Genomic DNA, 21009 nt, shown 5'->3' with positions numbered 1-21009 from the left:
ATCACAAAGGTCTGAGCCTCATAAAAATTGTTTCCTCAAAATCTTTTCCATAGATTTCTGCTTTTGTGTTCTTGAACATTTTTGTGCTTCATTTTATTAAACCTTTCTTCATTTTCTTCCACCTTTTCTCCCCGTGGGGGTACGATATTGTTTTATATATCTGGTATATTATGTAAATAATTGCTGTATGATGTAGAGGGAAATTAATATCACTTAAAAAGAGTGATCATTTTTTATTCTGTGAAGTATCTTTGGGTAATGAAATTTATGTTCAATTTGTTCTTTTGCCCTTTCTTTTTGGTAAAGTTTTGCTTTTTCTTTTTACATGTTAATATTTTGGTGTGTCCTTCCATATGTTTTCCTGTGTGTATATATGTCTGTGTGTATTTTAACAAAAATGGGGTCATACTTGTCTCAGGTTGGGTTCCCTGGGAAGTGCACTTTGGGATGGCAATAAGTCTGCGGGAGGAGGTTTATTAGAGGGCGCTCCTGGGATCAATGCAGATGGCAGGGCAGGGGAGGAGAGAGGAAGTGGCTACATGCATCTCACCAGAGGCCTCAGCTGGCCCTATGGGACGTTGTGACAAAGGGCTGGTCCCCAGAGCTGCACTGACTTGAGGAGAAGGCATGACTTCCTGATGGGCACTGTCTTCAGCTTAGGCCTCCCCGAGGAGCTGCCAGTGGGGAAGAGGTCTTTCATTGTAAAGGGGGTCTGGCCAGTGCATCACACTTTGCACAGTAACACGTCATGTTCTGCCTTGTTAGTCTCCTGACCCTTTGCTCAACCACTCAACAATACGGCATTCCTCACCATTTTCTTCATTTTCCTGCAGGCCTTCATAAACTTCACTTATCAGATACTTCTCGGGATTCAGAAACAACAAAGCCTTCTGCAAACGGGCATCAGAAAGCACTGTAAGACACACAGCAGCACTCTGCAATCAAGAGCCCCGAGAGTCCCAAACTCACGACATTCCTGTCAGTCAGGAACGCGTCACACTGACTGGGCTTCGCAGTTAGGGCCTGAGCCTGTCATTTTTTCATAGTCTACTAAGAACTTGGCCGTCACAGGTCTTCTTTCAATTTAACTTTGTGGTGGACCCTGTAGTTTCCAGCCAAATGCAGGTTCCTTGGGCAGCACATTCTTCTGTGGACACATCTGCTTGCATCTGTTGATACAATCACCCATCTGAGAATGTTAGAAAAGGCAGACTTTGGAGCTTTCTAAGGATTCACTTGAATCCGATTATGTGTTTTATTCAAAATGTAGAAGGCTACATGAAAGGCTTCCTTGGTACTTGGATGTGAGTGAAAGTTCTGCAAAAAATCCGTGTTGATAGATTATCATTATAGTGGGTGCGTTAGAACTGTAATGGTTGCAGATTATATTTTTCACTTCCTTAAAAAAAACCCGAAAGCATAGTTCTGATTTCTGTTATGAATGATATTGATTGGACTTTGAGTTAAGGGAAAAACAGGAGATTCTTTTCAAACGTGAGCCTTGGTAGACGCCCCTGGAGTACCTTCTACTGTGCAGTGAAGTGCACTGTGGTGGGAATCGTGGGAACCAGTTCTCTGGCAGTGTGTGTGCACACACTTCAGTGTTACTGCTCATAACGGAGTTGCCAGTGTTGAGTACACTTGGAACTTAGATTTTGCCTTATAGGCTATATGTACACTCCATATTTTTAATCATTTTTTTCAAAAATCCCTTAATTCCCTGTACTCCTGTGTCCGTTATAAATATAAATGCTCTGTGGTAGCAGCTCCTTTTTTTGCCACATTCTTCAGGCTTTGCTTACTTTTGTATATGCCAATTTAAACCTCAGACTTATAAAAGTTACCCGTTTAACACCAGAAACGCACAGGATCAGCATTCACAATGTAAGAATAGTTTTGCAGTGTATCATGCATCTGATAATCATTCAGTTATTAAATTGTAAATAATTCTTGGGATGGTTTCTTGACTGAATAAAAACTATAAAATTACACTGTGTTACCATCCACTAGGATAGAGTATTGAAAATTGTGCATGCAAAAATATGAGGTAGGCCCATTTGCACAGAACTTAGAGTTATGCAGTCTCTATAAATACATATGATCATATGCACTATGTGTATGGCAATAGATTGTCTGTGTTCAGACAAAAGTAAAAGAACATTTTTCTTAAATTGTTGAATTTAAAGGTTTTCTTGGGGGAAATTTAGGAAAAACAGGCTGTATATATTTGACATAAAAAATTTCCACTTAAAGCCAAAATAAGAAAAGTTAATCTGTATATTTGTAAGTTTCATGGAGTATACTTAGTTTTTATTTGTAGGTCTACATTTCCTTCTGAGCTTCTATTCTTATTAAAATGCAGCTTAGTTTTAAAATAAAAGAAGATTTTGTGATTCTAAACAATACTCAGTAAATACCCCCAGTCTAGTATTGGTAAATTTCTCAGCATAAGATCTACTGCATACTGAAAAACTTAATAAAAGTTGGCTGCTTTCTAATTTCTCTGGTAATTATACCTATTTCAACATTAATTAATTTCAAGCTTTGATTTTTTTACTGAAACTTGCTTGCAGTCCATACTTTGAGCAGACCAGATCAAGAGGAGAAGAGAAGGAAACTTCTTTAAATAAAAGAGTATCCGTTTTAACTTCTACCAATTTCAGGGCACATCCAGAGGAAGAGTTCCTGGGTATTTGTGAGATGTCTGAAATTTTCGAGTAAGACATTAAACTTTTCAGTGTCTGTATCAGGTCTGCTTATTTGAAAGTTTCTTTCCATCTGAGGACTTAAGCCTGGTTTGGATTAATAAGCAGTGGAGTGTATTATAAATTCCTAAAGCTCTTATTGGATGCGCCTTCACTGCTGTTGAAACAGAGGATACACATCACATGGAGAGACGGTTTTGAACCTTGGGTCTCAGATGCCTTTTATGGAAAGAAATACAGGTGGTTATATACTCAGTCTGTGGCATAATTACCATCACTTGAGGCCCCACAGACAGCTTGTATATTCCTGGTCACGTAACATAAGAATCTTGAGTGAGAGACCGACTCTAAATGCAGGTGTTTCTATTGGACACATGCTGGAGGCTGGCTGTATGAAACCTATGGCAGAAATGGGTGGCAGCACACTGAGGCCAAGCACGTGAGGACTGGTAAGGACAGGTGCCTTGGGGTCTTCCCTTTATTGCAGCTGGTGTGCTAGTGAAGGAGGACGCAGCCAGACTTGCCGTGAGAGCTCCAGATGCCAGCAGTCAGAGGGGTTCTGACCTTCCATTTCCCTTCTGATTGGACCGCAGTACATCAGTGACTGAGTTAAATGCAGTGCTCCCCGGAATCGGTCTTAAAAGGGCCCTGGGCACTGTAGTTATAAAGTTTCTTGAGGAGAGTTAGCCAATTCTTATCCTTAATTGGTTCTGCAATATTTAAATAAATTATTTTAAATTGTAAATTTTACAGATAACATTTGTAATGATTTTTACTGACTTTCCAAGATATTTCTTAGATTTAATATTTACTTAACTTTATGTACATTCTATATAAGAACAGACCTGCTCTCAATATGAGACTTTATGTGAAAATTGCACACACAAACACACACTGATGTTAGCTCCTTCACTGCCACACTGAGGGGTTGATTAGTGGATAAGGATGAACCCTTCCGTGTGGTTTTGACTTTCGGATGCCTGAAAGGTGCGTCTACACCTGATCTCAGGGGCATCGCCATCTGCCTCACTTTGCTGGAGCCCAGCAGACCTCCCTGTGGCCTCAGTCACCACTCAGTCTGCAGTAACATAGGCTTACATTGTCTGAAAGCCCTATGTGGTTTTCTTTGTTGTTAGCACAGTATTTAATGTATACAAGCAGAATTCTTACGATAATTTTTTTATGCAGTACTGACTTGTTAAACTAAAAAAAACTGGTATGATGTTACTTTTAAAATGATATTTGAATGCACTGGTAAATTATTTTTGTTTAGAGTGTTTTGTTTACAAATTATCTGTCGGTCTTGTTTGTTTCTATGAGATACTTTTAGTGTGACTTTTTAAATGTCTTAGAAATTAAAGTTTTACAAAAAGTGATTTCCTATTTTGGTTTACAAGCACTCAAATAGGTTTTTTTTTGTTTTAAATACCATCATGTCTGAAACTTAAGGATATACATAGAAAACTTCATTTCAGTTCTATGAAGGGCAGTGATTGTTCTGGCAGAATGTCGAATTGAGGAAGAAGTAGATATTTTTCTCTCTCTTTTTGTTAAGGAGTTACTGGTAGATCAATTTCTTGCAACCTACAGTGTAGCATCAATAACTGAAATGTGTGTTATCTTATTTGTGTGAGTTATTTAGATTTGTTTGATTTCTCTAATTTCTTCTATAGAAGGACTGAGCCACACCTAACTGTGGTCTGGACAGCTTAATCCCGAGTTCTCTGAAGAGCGGGTGCCGTCAGCATCGGGTTAATTCAGTGACAGACAGAATTACACCAGTGGCTTTCAAGCTTTTTGACTAGAGGAAGAAGTATGTTTGACAGTGCGAGCTGTACACACAGACACGCGTGCTTCTACACGTGTAAACAAAAATGTAACAAAATAGTGCCTGCTTTTACTGTGTGGAATGCATGCTGGCATTTTCTGTACTATTTTGTTCTTATTTTTCAAAATACTAGACACAAACCGCTAAGTCATTTGCTGACCCACTAAGGGATGGGAAACTTTGGTAAACATGACTCTGGAATCTAGTTGAAAGAAGAATGAATACAGAGACCTTTTTCTGGCTTTTGAATATTGTTCAGGTAAAATTCATTATTATAAATATCACTGAAGCAAAAGTGTATGCAAATTACTTGTTACATTGCAAAAAATGTAACTAAAATCAGTAGAAATTGCCAAAACTCTAAAAAATGGATTATAAAACTTCAAAACTACGTGGTTGATCCATATGTCTTGAAGGAGTAAAGCTGGGAGCTAGTTTTCAAGAGAAGTTATTTGACTTCCAATTCTGTATACTTAAATTAGGTAAAAATTTTTACAAGTTGAAATGTAATCAAATAGGAAATTCAGACAAAACACTGTTATTCTCAGATTTGACTTTGGTGTTGTGCTCTTCTAAGTGTCCTGAAGAAGTCGACAGGCACGGGTTAGGAAGAGCAGGGCAGCAGCACCCGATGTGCGTGACTTCTGAGGACCACAGTGCAACAGAAGGGGCTCTGGTGCCTGAAGGTGGGGAGGCAGAGATTCACACGTGCGCTGTGCATCTGACAGAGGAGAGTTTTACTGGTTACTGAAAACGCTATGTGAATGTTGTAACGTCTTTTCCTTTGAAAAGCTATTATTAAAAGAATGTGCTGCTTACAGACGATGACACCTGAGAGTGGAAGCTGTGGGATACTACCATAGCTGTTCTGTTGATTCTGCACCTTTGCTGTCACAGCCTCTTGAAATTCTTCACGATTTTTTCTGTATTGGCCTAACAGTAGACTTGGAGAATGAGATGACAAAGATATTATTGCCGATGCCAATGCCTATCTCTTCCCCTGCTTATGTTTCCATATTCAGAGTTTCTGCTTACCTTCTCTCTTGCTTGCCCTATCTTTAATTCAGTCTGATTCACTTTTTTTTTCCTTTTTAGTCCTTACTTTGGCATCTCCTCAGACTTTGAAGTGGGGACGGGGGTGGGGACATTCTCTGCTCTAGTTCTCACCGTTGGATCACCTGGAAGATGGGAAAATGCATCCCCTCACTTTACAGATAAGAGGCCAGAACACACCAAGATTAGGACGTTTGCCTGAGGTCACCCAACTAGTGAACTGAAGAACTGGCTGTGAACCAGATCAGTACCAGTCCAGTCTCACCCCTGCCTGGTGTGGGGCTTTATGATTTCTTAGTGATTCCCATCAGCTGGTTCAGAATTTTCAAAAACCAGATAATGAATCATTCATCAGAAAATATAATCAAGTGTTTAAACACTGTCTCTCTTCCTAGTTGTCTTATGTGCTGATAGGGGATTGAAAAAGCGGCAGAGCCCCAGTTTCCGTATTTCCAGGCCTTATAAACTCAAGCAAACTTACTTCTTTCTAGATAAATGCAGCTAAACATTTAATTATTCAGATAACATAAATACATATCTAAGATGTGTTTCTAACAGACCAATTTTATGTATATAGCTTGCAAAAGGGACTTGGTGCTTTAACATGGTACCAGCAGCAACAATAGCAGCAGCAAGCACTTCAATAGTGCTTCTCTGTGCCAGGTGGTGTTCTGACATTCTTTATGTATGTGCGTGTGTATTTATTTAATTATGTCACTTATTTAATCCTCATGATAACTCTTTGAGGGAGGGACTGTTATTCCCACTTTGCAGATGAGGAAGCTAAAGCACAGAGAGGTTAAGTAACATGCCCAAGGACCCACAGGACTTGGGATTTGAACCCTGGGCTGGCTGGCTGACTCCTGAGTCCCTACCACTAACCATTTTATATGTATTGCTTCTCAGATACCTTTTACTTGTCAATTATAGCCTATGAGACAAAAGCACCTGTTTTCATACGGGAGTGCTCCATGACTGGATGGGAGAGCCTTATCTAAGATCAGAACATCTTTAGTTCCTTTAAGAACCGAGTAAAGGGACTTGTTTTAGAATTGTCACCCTGTCTTGGTGAGGACGGTGGACCAGGTACGAGGACAGGGTGAGATACTTGGGTTTTAAGAGTTCGGCTTGATTGCCTTGAAAGGAAGAAAAACAGTTTTGGAGAGGTTGTTTAAGAGCAGGGTTCTGCTCCGCTTGTCACAGCTCTCAGCCTCCATCTCCCGGTGTGCCATCATGCTCCATGTTTGGGGAGGGTATAGACGGAGCCGCCGCGAGCACTGTGCTTACTGGTTCAGAGCACGGGCCTGGGGCTGGGGACGCTGAGCTCCGGGGCAAGCTGGCCAGAGCCTCACGCATCCTGGGCCTCAGTTTCTCAGGATTTCCTTATTCTGCTCCCCAGGTGTAAAATGGGGCAGTGCCTGGGGTTATGGGAAAGTATTAGGAAACAGCAGCCGTAGTGACCAGACCTCACGGGGAGAAAAAGTCACGTCTGTGTGCCATGTGTGCTGTGCAGTGGGAGCTGGGTGGCTTTTATATCTGCCTGGCTTTGACATGTCCACCCCCTGACCACGCCTGACGGGCCAGACGCTAGCCCAGTGCCTGAAGTGTCAGGTGCTCAGTAAGTGTTAGCTGTTATTTTAAATAATTTATTTAAATGTTCTCTTATAGTTCCTTGACATTTTTAAGGTAATGTCACAATTAGTTGTAGCAGATACTATAAGGGACTGAAATAATCCTTTTAAATTTTTAACAGTGGGGACTGTGGAGAAACAACTGAGGCCACCTCCTTAGAAGTCACACAGCATTTGTCTAGTTCATATGAGGCTTTTCAGACTGAGTCCTCAGTACCTTAATGGAAGTTTTTCATTTACTGTAATTTCCTAAATCATAGTGTCTTAAATTACGATGAGGATTTTGGATTGATGTTGTCTATATTAAAAGCTTGTAACAAGCAAGAAAACATTTTTGAGTCTCTACGTGCTGATTATGTTTTATTTGGTTATGCTTGAAAGTCTAGATGTGTCAAACATTCGTTTCCTTATGTGGCTTTGTCTTTGAATTAGAAGCCAAATGTAAGTCTGCAAAGGGCAATGGCATTGGGTCATTGAAATGTTTCCCTTGATTCACCTAATCTGATTCTTAAATTTCAGTGTTTAAATGTGTCTGCCATTGTCATTCCATGTAGTTGCTCGGTGACAGACCAAACGCCACCACAGGATTGTGTTGTATGTGTGTGACCTCCTTTGTCTGTGGACTTCCTTCCCTCCAGTGGATGTAGCTTTACGCCACTACATGGGATGGCTCTTGGTGTTCCTCTGGGTGCGTGCGGACCACTATTTTAACCAACTCCTTAGTAATGGTCTCTAGTTTATTCCCAAGTTCTAACTACAGTAAGTACTAACGAATAGCTTTCTACAGACATGTTAGTATACTGTTCTGTCTCCTTAGAAATTTGTACTGAAAAACTCCTTTTTCTGTTCTGTACTCTCAGTACTTCACTTCTGGTCACCAAATGTGTATGGGTTTTTCCTACACCAAGCAATTCTCCAACTCTGTGTGGACACCACCTGGGGGTCCTACAGTTCAATTCAATGCTGACACTATCCACGTGGAGTTAGTGCAGACCCCACAGGTTAAGGGCTCAGTCCACAAGACTGGTCCCCCACCCCACTTCAGATGCCAATCCCAAGTGCAGGTTGTCACTGGTGCTTCCAACCAACCCGCTGCAGTCAGGGGTTTCTACAGCCCCTCCTCGGGGCTGGTGGTTTGCTAGAGGAGCTCGCAGAACTCTGAAAATCAGTTCCTCACTAGGTTACTGGTTTATTAACAGCTGGATGGAGGAGAGGCACAGGGCCGGGCATGTGGGAAGGGCACAGAGCTCCCATGTGCTCTCAGGTGCCCCCCTCCCGGTGCCTCTAGTGTTCACCAGCCCGGAAGCTCTCTGAACCCCTTCACTTAGGGTTTTTTACGGAGGCTTTGTTACATCAACATGATTGATTAAATCATGGGGCATCAGCGATGGCTCAACCGCCAGCCCCTCTTCCCTCCGCAGAGGTCAGGAGAGTGGGACTGAAAGTCCCAACCCTCTAATCACTTGGCTGGTTCCCCTGGCCATCCTGTGGGACTTTCCAAAAGTCACCTCATTTACAGAAGCTCATGTGTGGTTGAAAGGGGCTTGTTATAAATATCAAAGACACCTTTATCACTCGTATCACTTAAGAAATTGAACGAGTTTTAGGAGCTCTATCCCAGGAATGGGGAGGAAGACCAAATATATATGTCTTATAATAAATCACAAATTCACGTAATTCCTAGAAATGAAAGTCCTGGATCCAAGACAATGCACATTTCCAAACTACTTCCAGAAAGACCGTATCAATACATACTCCCATCAACAGCATGCAAGGATGGCTTTCTCTAGCTAGCACTGCATTGCGCCAGTCTTTCACAGTAGTGGTACTGAGACACAAATATTTAATTGGTTTTCTTGGAATTTTTAATAGAACTAATAGGGGACATTTTTAATTTTAGCAGCTATTTCTGCTTTTGTGAATTATCATTAAACATACGTAGCCCATTTTTTTTGGTATTTAATATATTCTTATTTTATAAAACTTATGTGTTATGGATATTAAATGTTTGTCTTTCTGATATTTTGTAAATAGTTTTTTCTGGTTATTTTTTTTAACTTGTCCACATTGTTTTTTGCCATATGGAAATTTTAAATTTTGAAATAGTCAAAATGTGCAATTTCTCATAAGTTTTTTTGTGTCATACTTAGGCCTTCCCTATTTGAAGATTTAAAAAAATATTTACCTATTTTTGCCCCTCCTTTGAGGTGTAATTCACATACCATAAAATTCATTCTCTTCTATACTAATATAAAATCAGTATATTCACAGGTTGTCAACCATCACCACCATCTAGTCCCAGATCATTTTCATTATCCCAAGCCTAACTACTTTTTTTACTTTATTTTTTGATAATCAATCATCAGTTTATCTGGAGTTCACCTTTTTTTTTGTGTGTGTGTGAGGAAGATTAGCTCTGAGCTGACATCCGTTACCAATCCTCTTTTTTTGCTTGAGGAAGATTAGCCCTGAGCTGACATCTGTGCCAGTCTTCCTCTGCTTTGTATGTGGGACGCCTGCACAGCATGGCTGATGAGTGGAGCATGTCCGTGCCTGGGATCTGAACCTGCAAACTCAGGCTGCTGAAGTGGAGTGTGCAGAGCGTCAACCACTCGGCCACGGGCTGGCCCCCTGGAGTTTATCTTGATGAAAGGAATGAGAGACTGTCACTTGGCACATGACAACTGTTCTCTCCTTCATGCTAAGCAACACGACTCTAGTTTATTCAGGGTGGCAGTGTACCCAAGCTTCCTGCAGGCGGGTGTGACCATGTGACTTGGATCTGACCAGGGAGACTCAGCAGACATGTTGGGTGGCACCTCCAGAAAGATGACTTCAAGGAAGCTAGTCTGCCAGGAGAAGCACTGTTCCACCTCCCCTGGGCCCTCCTCTGACCATGGATGTGGCAATGTGAAGCTGGGGCGCTAAGAGCCACCTGGGACCATGAACTGCCTTGAAGACCGACAGTTGAAAGAGCTGGGGGGCCCACTGAGGGCATGCTGCCCTGCCCACCCTCCTTGGGCTTCTGAGGAGGTGGCGACTGCTTGTGTGGCCATTCAGTCTGGTCTGATACGAGCGCCTCAATCCACTTTCAACTCGTCTTTACTTTTCCCCAAGTGACAGGCGAGTTGTGGCCACACTGTATATTAAACACTATGTGCGATTCCAGTGCCTTTGTCATGAACTGAATGTCCATAAAAATCGAGCTTATTTCTAGACTGTGTATCTTGAACCTCTGATTAGTGTATCTTATAAACTGATTTTGAAGAACATTCTCCTCAGTGTACCAAACAGTAAGCTTGTGTTTTGAATCATGAATGCTTAAACTGAGTCTTGGTTTCATGGAGTTCTTGTGAGTGACTCATTCTCCTCTATCTGGAAACTTCCAGTTAATATGGTGACTTTACTATGTACACTTGGCTTATAATTTGGAAGATGCATTCTTTTAAACAGATTAGCATTCATGTTGGCAAAGAAGATTCTTAGTCACTAAACATCCCAGAGACAATTGACAAAATTTGAATAAAGTCTATAGATTAGTTAACAGTATTGTATTAATGTTAATTGCTGGTTTAGATAATTTTGCTATAGTTTGTTAACATGAGGGGAAGCTGGGTGAAGGGTACGTGGGAATTCTATTTTTGCAACTTTTTTGGTACATCTGAATTATTTCAAAATCCCAGTGACATTGTGTAACAAAGAATTATGCTGTAAAATAATTCAATTCAGAAACACCTCAACTAAAAATTGTGACTCATCTGCAAGGTGCCCTTGAGGATGGAAGCCATGCACTTGAGGAGGGTGGAGCAGAAAGATGTGCGTGATCTCCAGGGCGGAGTGTCAGCCCTGAAAATGTGGTCCAGCCAGGCTGAATCCAAACAGAGGTGATCATATATGCACAAAAAAGACGAGGTGCTGCTCGCCACCCCCCAGCACAGGCTCCACTGCTCATCAGCTGTTCCTTTCATGTTGCGCCCCAGCTGTTTCCTTGACAAACGGCAGTGTGTCCGTATGTAGGCCTGAGAACCTTGCTCTTTTTCCACAAAACTAACAGAGAATCTGTCAAAGACAGTGTAATCTTTGATCTTAGGTCTCACTCTGGATGGAAATACATCGTGGCCTAGGCTCATGAATTTCATATTACTCCTGATTATTGGGGCTTCAAGAGAACTTTATCCCATAACATGAGCATGATAATCAAGAATAAGGTTTTTTAAGATTCTTACACCATTTTAGATAAGTTAGGTGTGTATCACTCCCTGTAGAAAGTATCAAGTAAGCATTTGATGGAGTTCAGGACACACTACCCCAAGATATAGCACCTTGGCATGTTGACTGTTTAAAGCTGAAGGAGTTTTCGAAAACGCCAGAAGCAGGGCCTTCTCTCAGACCTCCTTGCCCATCACCCTCCTTCCCTGACGCAGGTCTTAAGACTCCCTTGTGGGAGATGCCGTCTGAACAGCGGAGGAAAGGAGCGTCCTTCTCTCTGCAGAATCCTGACAAGGAGGTCTTGCTGAAGCCCGTTGACCATGCTCCTCACCCTCCTTAGCCTGCGGTACCCTCCCCGGCGGCTGCCCGCTCCTCGGCAGGCCTCGCCTGAAACACTCAGGTCTGTTTCCTTGGGTCTTCATTCTTTGTGAAGGCTCCCATGGCACGTGAACTTACACTAAATACATTTGTGTGCTTTTCTCCTGTTAATCGTCTTTGTCAGTTTAGTTTTCAGACCCAGCTGGGGACCCTAAAAGCGTCAAGGAAAACTCTCCTCCTCTACACACTTTTTAAATGCAGTTGATAAAGTTTCATCATCTTGATCCAAGATGGATTCGAAGAGACAACTACTCTTGCTACCTAATTGTTGGCTACTGATCAACTCTGCTGAAATTAAGTTCTTTGGGGTCGGTGTTTCCCAACTTTTAATAACCGCATCCAACAAGTTACTCTGGTTTATCTTAGTAAATGGTTTCAGAAAAGTACATTAAGAAATAGCATTACTCAAAACCAGTTATTCTGTGGATACTTTACTAGGGTTTCATTGTGGTAAAGTGGGCTTCTATCTAGAAGAAAACTTTTTCAAGCCCAGGGTGTTCTGGTCGTGTTGTAGGGCCTCCGTCCCCAGCGTGTCTCTGTAAGGCATGGATGGCAAACAAGTGGGCTGAGGGCTGTGCTCAATTTACAAATGTGTTTTTGCCAGTTCAACATTTTAAAAATTGAGTCAACATTAATGAATCACAAAAATTCCACAATGCCATAGTTGTGTGAGAGCATAGGTGTTTTAGTTTACTACTGTAATCTCAGTGTCTTTTTTTTATTTCAATTGAGATGTAATTCACATGTTAAGTTTCAGGTACATAACAATGATTCAATATATATATGTGTTGTGAAATGATCACCACAATAAATCTGTTTAACATCCATCACCACACATAGTTACAATTTTTTTTCTTTTGATGGTAACTAAGATATACTTTCAGCAACTTTCATATATATACAACACAGGATCATTAACTATAGTCCCCATCCTCTGCATTACATCCTCGGACTTTTATTTTACAACTATAAGTTTGTACCTTTTGACTCCCTTCACCCATTTTGCCCACCCCCAACCCCTGCCTCTGGCAGCCACCAATCTATTCTCTGTATCTATGAGTTTGGTTTTTGGTTTTTTTTTTAGATACCACATATAAGTGAGATCATACTGTATTTGTCTTTCTCTGTCTCACTTATTTCACTTAGCATGATGCCTTCATGGTTTATCCATGTTGTCGCAAATGGCAGGACTTCCTTTTTATGGCTGAATAATATTCCTGTGTGTGTGTGTGTATCCCATTCTCTTCATCCATCCACCTATAGACACTTAGGTTGTCTCCATATCTAGGTTATTATAAATGATGCTACAATGCACATGGGCTGCAGATTTCTTTTTGAGTTAGTGTTTTCATTTCCTTTGGATAAATACCCAGAAGTGGAATTGCTGAATCATATGGTAGTTCTATTTCTTAATTTTTTTGAGGAACCTACATACTGTTTTCCATAGTGGCTGCACCAATTTACATTCCCATCTAACGGTGCACAAGGGTTCCCTTTTCTCCACATCCTCGCCAACACTTGTTATCTCTTGTCTTTTTGATGATTGTCATTCTAATGAGGTGATATCTCATTGTGGTTTTGATTTGCACTTCCCTGATAATGAGGGATGTTGAGTACCTTTTCATGTGCCTGTTGTCCATCTGTATGTCTTCCTTGGAAAAATGTCTATTCAGATCCTGTGCCTATTTTTCATTCAGATTGTTTGTTTTTGCTATTGAGTTGTATGAGTTCTTTACATATTTTGGATGTTAAGTCCTTATTAGATAGATGATTTGCAAATATTTTCTCCCAATCTGTAGGTTGCCTTTTCATCTTATTTCCTTGCTGTGCAGAAGCTTTTTCATTTCATGTAGTCTCATTTATTTTTGCTTTTGTTGCCTGTGCTTTTGGTGTCAAATCCAAGAGCATCACCAAGACCTGTGTCAGGGAGCTTACCACTTATGTTTTCTTCTGGGACTTTTATGGTTTCGGGTCTTATGTTCAAGTCTTTAATCTGTTTTGAGTTAATTTTTGTGTGAGGTGTAAGATAGTGGTCTAGTTTCCCCAACAACATTTATTGAAGAGACTCTCCTTTCCCCATTGTGTGTTCTGGGCTCCTTTGTCGTAAGTTAATTGACCATATATGTGTGGGTTTATTTGTGGGCTCTGTATTCTGTTCTATTGAGCTATATGCCTGTTTCTATCCCAGTACTATATTGTTGTCAGTGTCAAAAGATTTGGTGTCTTTTGAACGAGATATATTCTCTTGAAAAATTAGAAAATCTGGCAACATTAAGTTCCACATTTAGAAATCATGGCAATAACCAACTGCCTTCTTCACTGTCTGTTACCTGCTTGGTCGCAGAAGGCATTTGAGTTTGCCACCGCTAGAAATAAGAGCTCAGATCCGTGTGTTATCTATTTGTTTTAAATGGGAATCTGGGCACTCCTGTGGCTCGCCCCAGAGGAGAGTCAGCATGGCTTTGTCAGCAGGTGTTCTTCTAGGCTTTCAGCTTTCCGGAGGAGTTGACTCCATTCCACACCCTGTTGTCCATTAAGGCGTATCAGTATACATACAAATAGTCTTGTATGGAAGAAGCAAGCACTCCTGGTACTTACTATGGGGTAAATTTTAAAGGCATTGCCAACCAGTATTTATCCAAAAAGCAATAGGAATGATTTTCCATTAGAATTACTTGAAGGACACGCAGTCAACACAGCCTTACAGATAGTCCAGAGAAAGTCCTGGAGCAAGCGTGATACACAGAGAGCACGCCCTGCAGACTGCACCAGAGAAGCTGCTGTCATTGACCTTGCTGTGGGGTCATCACCTCCTACTGAGGAGCATTTTACAAAATCTGCCCCTGAAGCTCACCACTGCATCTTCCAAGGGACACTGAGGTGAGCGCCATTTTATTATGTCATAACTGGCCTTTTTATGGGAAAAGTCATGTCTGGGTTGAGTATAAGGAGAGGTTGTCCATGAGATGAAAGCATACACTGGTGTGAATGGCACCCCCGTGGGGGTCTGGACCCTTGCTGTGCTCAAGAGGAGCCGGGAGCACGTGGCCTTGGTGTGAGCACTGAGCTAACTTCCCACAGCCATTCTCTCGAAAAGAGATCTGAGTGATGCTCCTCCATGGCCACTCCAGTCACCCGTTCAAAAAATAAAAGAGAAAGACACTTTTCTCAGGGAGAAACAGAGAGTAGTCATCTGTTTCCTGAATACTTGCCTTGTTTTTAACTCACAGACATGATGGACTGTGTAGCAGACACGATTTTCCTCTGGGTGCACGACTAGGAAGCTCAGAGCCAAACGTGCAGTTCTCCCAAAGCAAGCGTGCGCATGTGTTTTCAGTGTGTAGCTCAGCCTCTTTCTTGCCCTGGTTTGTTCCCACTCTTGTTTCTTCCTCTTCTTTGGTTCCACCCTGGTTTGTGCTATCTTTTACTCATCAGAACTCCTAGGTTGCAGGTGCCAGAAAGCAAATTCACAAAGCTCAGGGAACACATCCGGGTCTAACTCAGGTTTGGAGCCAAGCCCAGCTGAGCCCACCACACACCGGCCAACCTCATCCAACAAACAGGAGACAAACGCTTGTCGTTATAAGCATTATCACAGCAATGGGACTGACAGGATCATATCCCCTCATCAAATGAAACGAAACTGGAATTTACTAACAGAATGATAATAAATACCCAACCACCTGGAAATGTAAAAATGATGTGTATATATATATTTTCCAAGATTGGCGCCTGAGCTAACAACTTGCCCATCTTTTTTTTTTTTTTGGCTTTTTCTCTCCAAATCCCCCGGTACATAGTTGTATATTTGTAGTTGTGGGTCCTTCTAGTTGTGGCATGTGGGATGCCACCTCAACATGGCCTGACGAGTGGTGCCATGTCCGCGCCCAGGATCTGAACCGGTGAAGCCCTGGGCCGCTGAAGCGGAGCGCATGAACTTAACCACTTGGCTGTGGGGCTGGCCCCCTCCCCCAAAATGATATTTTTAAATAACTCCAGAGACTTATGGATTATGACAGTGGACTTAAATAGCATCACACATCTTCCCTCTTCTGAGTCCTCCACCAACTCACGCTTCTCAGGGCCTCAATTCTTTCTTGGTCAGTGACCCAATTTTCATATGAGAGACCTGACGCGGCTCTGATAGAATCATATGAAAGTGTGCATGGTTTTTGTGACTCGACCTGAGAATGTGCTGTCCTCTTCAAACCATCCAGAGGAGCAGCTACTCCCCTGAAGTCCCTTTTAAATGGTTCTGTGGGCACAACTTGGATTCCTCAAGCCTTTGATGGGCTTGCCATTTCAGAAAGCTTTTTAATAAGAAAATTACCTGTTTTGCCATTGACTGTCACAGCTGCCTGAGACTCATCCCTGAACACTTACAGGATTTTCATCATTCATTCCCAGTGATGACCAATCCCCAATTTCCAGCACCCCGAGTTTCCTGAGTGTCTGTTGCCTACAACTAATTCCTATGTCAGTAAGGTACTTGGTTGCAAAGAGCAGAAATGGACTTTGCCCGCTTGAGCCACAAAAGAACTTACTGGAAATGTGACAGCTCACAGATTCAGTGGGAAAGCTTGAGAAATGGGCTCAGCAGCAGGCAGGAATGCAGGATGTCTGCGCAGCAACCCCCAGACGTCGTGCCCAGGAACAAGAGTTGGGACGTGGCCATGTACGGCCCTGAGTGGACTCTCACTGTCACTGAGTGACTCCTGCATCTGGGGCCCGCCCTCCAGGCTCTAGCTTTGGAGCAGTGCAGTCACGCTGCCCAGGCCTTGTCACATGGCTCTGCTGTACCTGTCAGGGCACGGGGAGAGAAGCATGTGCCTCATTGGCCTTTTGATGGAACAGTGAGATCCGCGACCTAGCTTTCTTCTGCTACCTCACAACACAAGTGTTTGTGCGTTGCTTAAAGCTTTCTCCAAATTCGTCTCCAAATTTTGTAATGGGATACTGCATCATTAAAGAATGTTTGAGGGGGCGGGCCCCATGGCCGAGTGGTTAAGTTCGTGCACTCTGCTTCGGCGGCCTAGGGTTTCGCTGGTTCAAATCCTGGGCGCTGACATGGCACCACTCATCAGGCCATGCTGGGGTGGCGTCCTGCATGCCACAACTAGAAGGACCCACAACTAAAAATACACAACTATGTATCCGGGGGGCTTTGGGAGAAAAAAATGAAAAATAAAATCTTTAAAAAAAAAAAAAAGAATGTTTGAGCACACCCCAACATATGTGTATTTACTCATAAGTGATACATATATATACAGCTATATATAAATAAAACATACCAGATGAGCATTTTAAAAGAATGAGATAATAGGAATATGCATTTTTGTATTTCTTCCCACACGGTCTCGGGAGTGTTCTGCACCCCGACACAGGCTTGGCAACCTGTGTGTCTTTCTCCTCCTGGGCGCTGGCTTACTGTCTCCTTGGCCTGCAGTTAGCTGGGGCTGCAGTGATGGGTGCCCGTATGCCCAAGCGTGGCCTGCCAGCATCTCTGCCTGCTCCTCCCCAGCAGGTGAGGGCATTCACTGGGACTTAGGGTGACGCAGAACTGTGAGTCACAAGCCAGAAGGAGCCACAAAGCCAGAGGCCACTTGGAGCAACCACTTGGCCCCTCACCCAACTGCTGACGGGCTGAGTGGCTCAGAGAGAACAGGCTTCTTTCTAAGCCACTGAGATTTGGGGCCTTGGGGACTGCGTAACAGATACAACTGTACTTGGTTATTGTAAACGACCAGGCTCCCAGGAAGAGTAAACCAGGGTCAGAGTGCTCTGATCAAAGCAGTTTCATGGACTTCTTCATGTATGAGCTAAAGCAGTACGTGTGGCTCTCAGTCAATACAAGGTGATTTACCATCTTCTGATGCTGACGATTACTGAATATTTTATTTGTATATTTTGGGTTTACAGATTCAAACGCTGAAGAACAGCAGCAATTTATCACATAGAAATAAAGCAATTACTACAAGAAAAGCATTAGGAATGGCAGAGGCCGTAAGACACTTAATTTCAAGAGTGTTGTCAGGTTACCAGCTTGTTGTCGGACACTAGCTGTGTAAGGAAGCAGGCGCACGGCAGAGCCGGGGAAGACCTGGGCTGGGACCCTAGGGCAGGCCCTCCCGGTGCCAGTCAGAGCTGCATGTAGATAGGCCAGTCAATCAGATCCCCGCGAAAGAAAGGGGGTCATTCCACTGTTAGGAGCGATCCCAACTGATTAACCAGATGCGTAGCAAGTCAGTTCACTCTGGAGCCTCTCAAACTCAAGTTTTCATCCATTCCTCACTTTTTTCAACTCATTAAACTAAAGACTAAAACTGGATGGGTTGTCAGCTTTTAAAATATAGTTAGGTTTTCTAGGTACAACTACTAAGGGATTATTTCACTGGAGAACAGATTTCACTGTAGTATTTAACCCCAAACTCACACAATCTGTTCAGAATTAAGGTAACTTTGCCCCAGAATTATATAATTTTTCCAGACTATGAATTCAACATTCAAGAATTTTCTTTTGATAGCAAGAGCGGCAGAGAGGACAGGCGTGGAAAGGAGAGCTGTCCCCCAGGGAGAACTCCTCCAGGGCCAGGAGACATGTGTGGTGGAAGATGTGTGAGCAGGACAGGAGCGCGGTCTCCCGGGAGGGCGGGCGGCCACCGGCGCTGTGGGCGGAGAGCGGTGTGAGGCAGATGGGGCACTCGGGGGCCTCACGGCGCAGAGCCTGCAACAAGAGAGCGGGGCGTCATGCAGGTGCCCGATCCTCGCCGAGGACGCATCCTAGATCTCAGGAGAACTGTACACCAAGAGGCAAGGATCTTCCAAAAATAAAGCAGCTTCCTTCTGTGTTAAAATAACACTAATTATATCTATACTCTTACTCTTGTGAAAAATGGAAACGGATGGAAACCCACCTGTGATAAAAAATTTTAAGACAAAAATGGTTTGTAAAATGCTGAACATTAATAATATAGAATTCCTTTTAATTAAACAATACAGAGTAGTCTTTTTCAAAATACTTAACTATGTAGCTGCTAAACTACCTTAGAGATTTCCCTGTTTCTATGATTTTCTGAGTGAGTTTCTCCACGGGGGGATCTGGAGTCACCCTTTCTTCCGTGGCTGCTGCAGACGCAGGGGAGGGCCGGCCAGCACTGGCAGCAAACCCCTCAGGAAGGTAACACGTCAGGCAGTGTTTTCCCTTTGGTGTTTTCATTGTTCGCAAAATGGCACAAAAACAGCAGAATTTCAAACTGAAGGGCCATGCTACTCACCCCGGAGCACAAGACCAAGGTCAGGGGTCCCCCCGCGGGTGCAGGCACACAGGGCAGGGAGCCCAGGCCTGGCACCTCTGGCTCCCCTCCAACGTGGCTGCAGACTCCTGGTGGCCGCGTGGCTCCCCGCAGCCTACCTGGGTCTGGATCCTCTCCCAGTCGTCCTCGGTGAGCTCGTGGCCGCACCTCTCCTCCAGCTGCTGCAGCACGCTTCGGTTCATGGCCAGGCAGTGGTCGATCTCTGAGAAGAGCTCGTCGATGTCCGTGTGGTAGGAGCACAGCATTCGGTGGCTGATTTCTGTGAACTGAGGAGGACAGAGGAGGGAATGAGCTTACGGGCCGAGAGTAGAATTCCGGGTGCAGGTGCAAGCGAAGCACTTTCTTGAGTCCTCACTACCCCTTTACTGACTTTCCTCAACTCTCTGCCTCTGCATAATACTTTCTGGGGAAATAGACACATGGTTATTTACTTAATAACTCCAAGTCCAGATAATTTGTGCAGAGAGATTCCCACAAAAGTCACATCTGTAATCTTAACCAGTAAACCTTGGTTATTGTTAGTAAGGAACTGGGATTAATAGTTGAGAGAGAGGAATTAAAACTTTACACAATTCGTCACATTATCATCCTGCTTGGGCATCATTTATTCTAATCTTAAGGAGGATTGTCACTGACGAGGCCGCGACGTCCTATGCTACCGCCAGGCGTTTCGTAACTAGAGCTGGTTCACATGGCTCTGCTTCCAGCCGTCTTCCCCCGTGCTTGCAGATTACGGATTAGCACTTTGGTGTGGCCGTTGAAAAAAAAGGAATCCAAGACAAAGACTATCGTTTTCTTTTAAGCTAGTTATTCATTCTGCGTTTCTCATAATTTGAAAACCCCCATTGCCTAAGGATGTTAAAAATATGTTTTCATGAGCTGAGGTGATCAGTTGTGGACAGTGGTGTGCCCCCTTGCTACAGAACACATCTTTAGGACTTAAAATTCTGTTTTCACTGCTACCATAAATATGGAGGCAGCATATTACATTTTATCAAACTTTTAAAAAGTTTGCTTTCAAAGCATTGCCTTAAATACAGTCTCTAATGTTCCCTCATACTCAGTTCTTTTTATAAAGTACTATATTTTTGATACAAAATTATTTAGGAAAGCACAGGGATCTTATGACGTGTGATTGACCAGGAGTCCTTGGCGGTGGTGGCATGGCGTGCTGTTGCCTCCTGATGGCAACAAGCCTGAATTGCCAGGACGACCAAAAGTCGCTCCAGACCCTGCTGCTCCGAAGCATGTATGTGCCATGGGAGCCCACTCAGATGCGTCTATAAAGACAGATGTGCCTGGATGGCGTGGAGTCCCGGGACTCACGGGGGCCCCCAGCACGCTGGTTTTGCACCATTGAGTGGGAACATTGCTGACTGCGGGGCCGAGGTCCCTCCCTCCTCTCAGGTTGGCCGGTGCTCCAATGTGGAAATATTTACTATGTGATTCCCCTCATCTCTGTGAATTTTAATCTCCAAAATTAGGAATCTTCGACCCTTCTATATATGCCCTTTGTCAAGATGCCATCAATGCTTTTTTAAAAAGGGAAAATCCTGTAGTTATTGGTTTATTAGAAATTTAAAGTGTCTTAAACTTTCGTAGGGTTTTTAGTAAGATAATTATTGTTCTGGTTACGGTTGTACAGGTTTTAGATGGTTTTCCCATAAGTCCTGCACGATTTTTCAGGACCACACACCTTAGCAGAAATGCCTGGATAGGTAACTGATATTGTGATGACAGAGGGCTTCAAGAGTCCAGGAGTTAATCTCCTTCGATGGGCTGGGAAGGAAGAATTGCTTCATGGATTTCAACTGAGTTGTAAGGATCTGGATGATCAGAGTAGGAGGAAGGGCATCGCTGTTGAGGGAATCTTATGAGAAAAGACTAGAAAC

At 43.0% G+C, this 21009-nt stretch overlaps 2 protein-coding genes across 18 annotated transcripts in view; one reads left to right on the top strand and one right to left on the bottom strand.

The window, feature by feature from the left end:
* LMBR1 (limb development membrane protein 1) overlaps window positions 1-21009 on the top strand; it is a 173386-nt gene that overhangs the window by 151752 nt on the left and 625 nt on the right. For 14 of the 15 annotated variants that reach the window (XM_044765659.2, XM_044765655.2, XM_070516873.1 and 11 more), the window contains one exon: window positions 834-2125. The exons of the other annotated variant lie outside the window; for it this stretch is intronic. In XM_044765659.2, the coding sequence (XP_044621594.1) occupies window positions 834-919 (86 nt within the window). In that variant the 3' untranslated portion in view covers window positions 920-2125. Of the gene's footprint in view, window positions 1-833; window positions 2126-21009 lie in introns of those variants that run through there. 15 annotated transcript variants of the gene reach the window in all.
* Window positions 17672-21009, bottom strand: part of RNF32 (ring finger protein 32) — a 42953-nt gene continuing 39615 nt past the window's right edge. For 2 of the 3 annotated variants that reach the window (XM_014828993.3, XM_070516883.1), the window contains 2 exons: window positions 19216-19383; window positions 17672-18528 (listed from right to left, as the gene is read on the bottom strand). In XM_014828993.3, coding sequence (XP_014684479.1) covers window positions 18301-18528; window positions 19216-19383 — 396 coding nt within the window. In that variant the 3' untranslated portion in view covers window positions 17672-18300. Of the gene's footprint in view, window positions 18529-19078; window positions 19384-21009 lie in introns of all 3 variants that reach the window. The other variant, XM_070516884.1, reaches the window with a different exon arrangement.

Source organism: Equus asinus, chromosome 1 (genome assembly GCF_041296235.1).
Source record: "Equus asinus isolate D_3611 breed Donkey chromosome 1, EquAss-T2T_v2, whole genome shotgun sequence".
In the NCBI taxonomy this organism is placed as follows: Eukaryota; Metazoa; Chordata; class Mammalia; order Perissodactyla; family Equidae; genus Equus; species Equus asinus.
This window is presented reverse-complemented; position numbering and strand designations above follow the sequence as displayed.